This window comes from Papilio machaon, chromosome 2 (assembly GCF_912999745.1).
Source record: "Papilio machaon chromosome 2, ilPapMach1.1, whole genome shotgun sequence".
NCBI classification, from domain to species: domain Eukaryota; kingdom Metazoa; phylum Arthropoda; class Insecta; order Lepidoptera; family Papilionidae; genus Papilio; species Papilio machaon.
This window is the reverse complement of record NC_059987.1, coordinates 1,346,586-1,354,256: the sequence shown is the minus strand read 5'-3', so window position 1 is coordinate 1,354,256 and position 7,671 is coordinate 1,346,586. Positions and strand designations below refer to the sequence as shown.

Genomic DNA, 7,671 nt, shown 5'->3' with positions numbered 1-7,671 from the left:
ACTTCTCGTGAACCTTTGTATAAAATTTAATTTAACTCGGTTCATTAGTTTTAGCGTGAAAGCGAGACAGTCATAGTTACTTTTAATTTAATATTAGAAGGCATAAGGATACGTCGCAGGCCGTGAAATATCTTATCGATAGCGCTGTTTGAAAAGCGAATAAATTATAAAATCGATTTTTTAAAAAATCGTCCGATAAAAACCGTAAAATTTTTATAATCGATTTTGAAAAAAATTTACATCCTTATCCTGATCGCTGACACATGACATGACATACATTGACAGGTAATGAGTATCTTTCGATCCGAACATTCTTTCTTCCATAATAATATATCGTGTCAAATTAATTACAAACTTTAGTAAATTCTTACCAGAAAATCAGCTATTACTACGTTAAATTGATTCCATTTCACCGTATACTTAAATCATCGTGCCATTAAATATGGTTTTACAAGAAGATGTTCAGAGAAAGTTTGAGATGACCCAAAAGCTAATGGAGGTTTATGAATGGTTATTGAGTATGTATCTGTTGGTAAGTGTTATAAGGTTTTTTATAGGTAATAATCAATAATAATGTAACATGTACGCTTATATATATTTAATCGGCCTAGATAGGAGATTAATAAACATTTATGTATAGTTTGTTTAAACTTGTGCGCAAGTCTAAAACGTGACTTGATAATCTATATATATATATATAGATAAAACAATGTTTGTATCACCCATAGGAAAAAATGTGTGACCTAAAGAATCTAAAACACAAATTTAATATCTTGAACATTAATTCTCTGATAAAAATTAACATGATTGCAGGACTTTTATGTTGACCACCAATGGAATACACTTCCTGAATCATGGCGTGAAAGTCTTCAGGCTATGGATCCCGAGGATTTGGGAACCCTTCTATCAGGTGCACCAATAAAACATATGCTACCATTATCTTTTTTATCATTAGTTAAATGTGCCCAAACTCTAAGCATATCTCGAAAAAGGAATATTAACTGTAAACCTAAAAATATTGAAGACTTTCCCCATTCAGAGATTGGTAATAATCCTAAATTAACGAATCTATTCTTGAAACATGTGAAATTAAAGAAAAGGCATGAGATAAATTTAATGGCTGAGATTGTCAATGAAACGGCAAAACTAAGTAATTGTGGAGCCGTACTGGATTTTGGTTCTGGCTTGGGGCATCTCATGCGGGTTTTGACTTACAAATATGATTTATATACAATGGGTATTGAATGTCAGTCGCAATTAACAGAGCAAGCTAGGTCTGTACAATTTGCTTCCATTAGTCATAAAAAAAGTTTTTTTTTGTTCTAATTAGATAATAAGATATATGATGCATTCTCTAGTAAATAGGCATTATTATATACAATTTGAAAAGGAAACGAAGTATTTAAACCATAAAGAGTAGAGTGAATAGGCATCTACAAAGCTAGCGCATACCATCTTTAGACCACATCTTCACCTCATCGGGTGAGATCGTGGTCAAGCGCTAATTTTTTCAATATAAAAAAAAAACATTCTTGTATCATACACATTAAGTAATATCTACTATAATCATAACTTGAAATTAATTGTTCCAGAACTTTCGACTTGGAACTAGAGTACACAGCAAGGAAGCATCTGTCAGAAGAGTTAATGTCTAAACTTAAACGACCTACGCATTTAAACTTAACTTTAACATCTTCTGAGCAGTTGCTTCAATTGCCATTAACCGCTAATATTACAGAGTATGGCTTAGTCGGTCTTCACCCGTGCGGTGACTTGGGACCGTTGTTGCTTAAACATTTTGTTACTTGCGAAAAAGTTAAGTTTATTTGCATAGTTGGTTGTTGTTATATGAAATTATCTTGCGATGCTGAACCTTACGGATATCCTATGAGCGATTATGTTAAGAAGTTAGGAAGTAGATTATCTTATAATAGCAGGGAGATAGCTTGTCACGCTATTGAGACATATTCCGAACGGTTATTGAAAGGACAGTATGATTATTTGAAGGTAAGTGTACTTTAATAGATTTACTGTGGGTTTCTAAGATCAAAATATCCGTTTAAAAGATATTGGTGAGATTTGAAGAGATTTTGGTGTCAAAAACCCAAAATTACCGTAAATTTTTATCTTGTAAACATTGTTATCTATATCTATTGATTTTCTTTAAAACAGTGTTAGGGTGGTAGAATTTTATAGTTAGTAAGTTTTGTTGGTATATTTGTATTAATTTTATTTTAGATTCATGCATTCAGAGCGGCACTGGAGAAAGTGTTGGTGGAACATGATCCTGCATTGAAACATTCCCCTGTTCGGAGCATCAAACACTCAAATACCATGACTTTTAAAAGGTATACACTTTTATCTTAATTTTAATATTGATTTTTGACACATACCAACTCTTAAATGAAGATTTAGCTGTTGTCTATGGAGAGAAAAACTGCCTTTTACTAACTATAGATGTTGGCTTCATCAAGAGTGACAGTAACATTAAATATACCACAAATATTAAAAAAAAACACTATTTTATTGTGTACTAGCTGTCGCTTGACTCCGTCCGCGCGGAATTAAAAAAAACCTTTATTATTAGCCTATGTGTACTTCCAGACTATGCTCTACATCTATGCCAAATTTCATCTAGATCTCAACAAGCCGTTCTGGAGATATTTTCAAACAAACATCCATCCATCCAAACATTCGTATTTATAATATTAGTAAGATAAAATACAAAGTAGTCTGGATTGTAATCATAGCAATGACTTCTGTCAAATTGCACTCAAATAAATTCCTTAATATAAGTATTTTTTTTAACATAGATCATAAATTATTTACGGCAAAAAATTAAATACATTTTTACTACAATACTAGAATAATGTATAAAAATTGACAGATGACAGCCCACTCTTGACGCTAGCGCCACCTTAACCTTATTAGAGTTTTCATTTTTTCTACCCATTTTAAAACTAGGTACAGTAAACTCGGTTCGCGGTATTGCAATGAAAAATATTCCACACATTTAGTTCTTATTACAATATTAACAGATATATTTTAAGGCGTAATTCTTTTTAATTGGATTAGAAACAATGCATAGTCTAATGTTAGTGTTTGTGCGCCCTGAAATTCTTTATTTTAATGTTAATTATCCTAGCAACAATATAGCAACCCAGTTGTACAGTTACTGCTGTGCTGCGCTGTCGCGACTGGACGTTACATTGTCTGATAGCGCGTTGTGCGCGGGCGAGGCGTGTTTGTCGCAATGGCGGCGCGTTGTGCTGCTGTACTCGTTGCGGCTGTTGCTGGCGCCGCTGGTGGAGACTCTCGTGCTGCTCGACAGAATGCTCTATGTTCTTGAACATGGTACATCTTATATTCATTGCTGGTATACAAGGATTGGTGGTGAAGGCAGCAAACGAGCAAGCGGTCACCTGAATACGCTGAAACAGTGAAGCGACCACAACTCAAAGGGAACGCATAGAAAGACGCTTTTTCTCTTCCTATATGTAGCCGTCTGAGTCAATTCTGATTCCCCTTCCATTCCTTTGGGAAGGAAAATTGTCCATTCTAAATCATTTTTATAAGTAAATATCTATATTTTTAATTAAACACAAATAAAATAGTAAACACGATTTGATCATTTACAGCATAGTAAATACATTATAGTAACATTGATTGGAATATGTCAGTTGTTTATTTAAATTTTTCCCGTGTCACTAGAGCCAAAAAGGGAATGAATAATTAATTTCAGATAACATTATGCAAAATTGTTTAATAAATTAATTAAGACACATAAATCGAATAAGTACAATTTTTACATACAACTTATATACATATAGTTTATACAAGACAACATCGATAAAGCAACACTGATTATATTTTTGGCACTTACAAATAATAAATAAATAGTTCCAACAAAATAAAGTTACCTTAAATAATTAAACTAGAGTAATTCGCCTAAAAACCACGATGAATCTTATGGTTTTTTGAAGAAAAAAAAACTTGACCTTGAAGATTTAAATTGGAAATAAATATTTGAAAAATAACAATTTTATCGTGGGTTTCTGAGACCAATAACTGTATGAAACCTCCTTGATTTTATTATCATTTACAAAACAGAGATATTTTTTTTAAGCGGAGATTTTGAACTCAGAAATCCACGGTTAGTAAGTGCTTTTTTTTGATTTGAGAGCTATGACACAGTTTTCGCGAGTTCATGTACTTTATTGGAAACTTACTGTAATTGGATTTGTCTTTTATTGACTTAAATGTAAAATTGTTGTTTTAGGTCTCCATTGCGAGATACGGCCCGTCTTTGATCCGAAGATATCGCCCCGCAATCATATTATTATCGGTAGAAGAATGTAGTTCTTTTTTCATCAATGCTTCTTTCATCAAATATAATATATGCTTAAAAGTATTATGTTTTTTATTTCCTTATAGTAAGATATATAATTTTATAAGCATATAATATTTTACACTAAAATTTTGACATTAACCGTTTTATATTCTGTGCAATCTATATTCAAAGTGAATTTTTATTTTAACAAATGTACATCAAAACTACTTCTCATATCCAAAGTTGTGATAGTACTGACCTTAACTAAATATTAAAAAAAAAATACGAAAATACAATGCGTAGGAGCATAATTTATTTTTATTGAACGGTTTTAAGTACTCAGTATTATCTGAACCACACACGAGAGCAGACGTCTGTCGTGAGCATCACCGTGCGAGTTATACAGGAAGCTACTACAGATATATAAAATATTAGAATAAAAATGACTAGAAAAGAGGTAATAAGTTTGTTTTTTCTTAATTAAAGACTTAAGTTTAAGGATTTCTAGTTCTAGATTCATGTATATTTAACGAACACTGAACAAAAATATTCGATAAATCTAATATATAATGTTTAACTATAAGACTATAACCGTACAATCTCACTGGTGCCCATTTTCATACCGTAGTTCCTGTTTTGTCAGAATATGCGGTAATACAAATATTACGGCAGTGGAATTCTAAGGTTACATGTTCTATACTTCATGCTATAGTCGTGTACTCGACGTTTATAAGCCCACATACGTACTTTATTTACAAAAAACTAAAATTTGTAAGTAAGAAATACTTTTAGAATATAAAATAGTGTTCTATTAGGATAGGACCCACGCAAGTTTTTGTGCGATATAATTCCATTCACGCTGACTAAATACACGTAAAGAAATTTTATGGAAGATGCAGGCGTTGCAACTATTGCAAATATACCGAGTACTTGTCCGACACATCCGATAAAAATTGGTAAAAATGTCTCTTCTTCGTCCTACAACACTTATAAGATCTCATGAGAGATGTAATTTGTGTGGGATGTGTCGATATGGTACAATGTATGTAGAAATCAGCACTGCATGTAGACTGTGCGCGTGATGGTCGAGGCGCGGGCGGCGCGTGCGGGGACGTGACATCAGGCGGTGGCTGGTGGATGTGCGGGCGGCAACATGGGCGCGGGCTCGTCCTCACTGTCGTCTGAGTGCACGCGTGTGAACCGCCGCCGCTCCAGCAGCCGGCGCAGTTTGAACTCCCCTCGCCCGTACTCCCAACGGCGACGCGCTGCGCATTTACGACCTGCGGTTGATCGCTGATTAGTATACAGCAATCAATACCTCGTTTTGATCCAATACCAAAATTAAAGGAACTTGTTATATAGCGGTCATTACGATATTTTAGTTAAGTTGTTAAATTCTGTGATAAAATGATAATCACTTTATAAGCTAAAACTTTGCTAAGGTAGGTAATATTCGAGATTTAGCGTAATTTGTAGTTTATAGTTAAGGGGTGCATCGAAACAAGTAGACCGTTGTATGGGCATGTACAGTCGCCTTCTTTCGTGGTGTTGCAGTTACAGAAAATAGAAATACCTCCTAATAAACTTGAACTTCGCAAATTCGAGAATCATTTTCATTAATTGATAAGTTTACCTTTATGAAATATAAACTAAATAAACTTTTATTATTTAGCTAATTTTTTAACAACAGCCACAAGCACACATTTCTATCAAAAGATCTACCGTTACGTAGCTTTCAACATTTCTCTTTTTTGTAAATTCAAATTTTATTATTATAAATATATTTTAAACGTGGTCAACCGCGACCGTAATTTCTTTAAAGACAGTAAAATTTAACAAGTTCAGATGAATAGAACATGAGAGATTAAAATAAAAAATAAAGTGCTGAAGTGATAAAGGTGCATTATAAATAAAAAGAAAACAAACCTGCTTCAAATAGTATATTTTTTCTCATTTCTACAAATGTCACATCATACAAAGAACAGAAACATAAAAATGTGTGTAAACACAGCAAAATAAATCACAACAAATATATAAACTAAAAAATTACAATTAAAGCTAAAAAAAAAACTTTACAACTGGACGAAACAAATGATACAAAAAGACATCAGATCAAATTAAAATTTACATAAATAATTAAATAAAATAATTATAATGCATCAATGTATGACATTGTAGTGTTAAAACATAACCGTGAGATTTCACTGCTGAAACAAAAATATTGTTGTTGCAATTTTTTTCAACAAGAATGAAAGAGATGTTTATATAGTATATCAGTACTTTAGCAGTAAAAACTTACGGTAACAAATTTTCAAAAGACGTAATATGTACCTTTTAGTACTTAATGAGTTTAAAGTAGCCCCATTTATCTATAAAATTAAGATTGAATTATCTTAAGAAAAGTGTCTCTCTGTGTGTGTGTGTGTGTGCTGTGCTGGAAACATTTACATAAAAATGTTGCTTATAAAAAATACATTTTACGTAAATATTTCTCCTGTGCCGCCGGTATGTTAAGACTAGCTATTGTCCCTGTCATTGTCCAAGTTCAATAAGTTCAATATTGCACAAAAAATAATAATCATATAGCTTATTTTACTTAATACTTAGATTGCTTTTTAAAAATTAAGCCAAAACTTTAAGGTTTAAAAAACCTTGCGGGATGATGATAGCCTATTTTACTTCTGATTAAATAAAAATATTTCAGCCTTACATTATTAAGGAATGAAAAAATATATATAGTTAAATAAAAAAGTTCTCAAATCAATTTCAACGAAGATAAAATAAAAGTTGATAGGTTTCAACAGCCATGTGATAAATTAAATTAAAAACTATTAAATCACTGCAATTGTTGCTTTACAAAATTATAGAAAAGAAAGCTTTCTTCTAAATATTTAACTTAAAAGAAATATAAAATTGGGATTTTAAACGAACTGGGTCAGATAGTTAAACGGAACGGATCTTATTATGACCAGTTTACGATTTAATCTAATTATAAATAAAATATATAAGTCTTATTTTATTCAGTACAAAGTTATGTTACTATTATTACATATTATTATATTAGTAAAATAAATAGCGTTTATAAAATACAAATAGGAGATTAATTTTTCTCATATTTATTATTGGATAAATTGTGAACTATAAATTATATTTGGATTATTATACAGATAAGAAATATAAATTAAATCAATCATTAAAATAAAAATAATCGAAAATATACTAAAAATATTTTGTATATAATATAAAATTTGTAATTCATGTAAATTCGTATTTTTTTATTTTCATTTTTTTACAACTTCTAAACTAGCACTTGTTAATCACATTACTGGTAAGTAGCGATG

The 7,671-nt window shown here is 31.4% G+C and overlaps 1 protein-coding gene across 3 annotated transcripts; it reads left to right on the top strand.

Moving 5' to 3' along the window:
• The first annotated feature begins 291 nt into the window (after window positions 1-291).
• Window positions 292-4,403, top strand: LOC106715988 (methyltransferase-like protein 25B). 3 transcript variants are annotated; one of them, XM_045682720.1, is made up of 6 exons: window positions 292-532; window positions 814-1,274; window positions 1,593-2,007; window positions 2,239-2,348; window positions 3,173-3,354; window positions 4,280-4,403. In XM_045682720.1, the coding sequence occupies exons 1-6, from the start codon at window positions 443-445 to the stop codon at window positions 4,357-4,359; spliced, it is 1,338 nt and encodes a 445-aa protein (XP_045538676.1). In that variant the 5' UTR covers window positions 292-442; the 3' UTR covers window positions 4,360-4,403. The 3 variants fall into 3 exon arrangements, with proteins under 3 accessions (XP_045538676.1, XP_045538680.1, XP_045538677.1); XM_045682724.1 differs by lacking the exon at window positions 3,173-3,354 and having other exon boundaries at window positions 4,280-4,396; XM_045682721.1 differs by lacking the exon at window positions 4,280-4,403 and having other exon boundaries at window positions 3,157-3,297.
• Window positions 4,404-7,671: the final 3,268 nt, after the last annotated feature.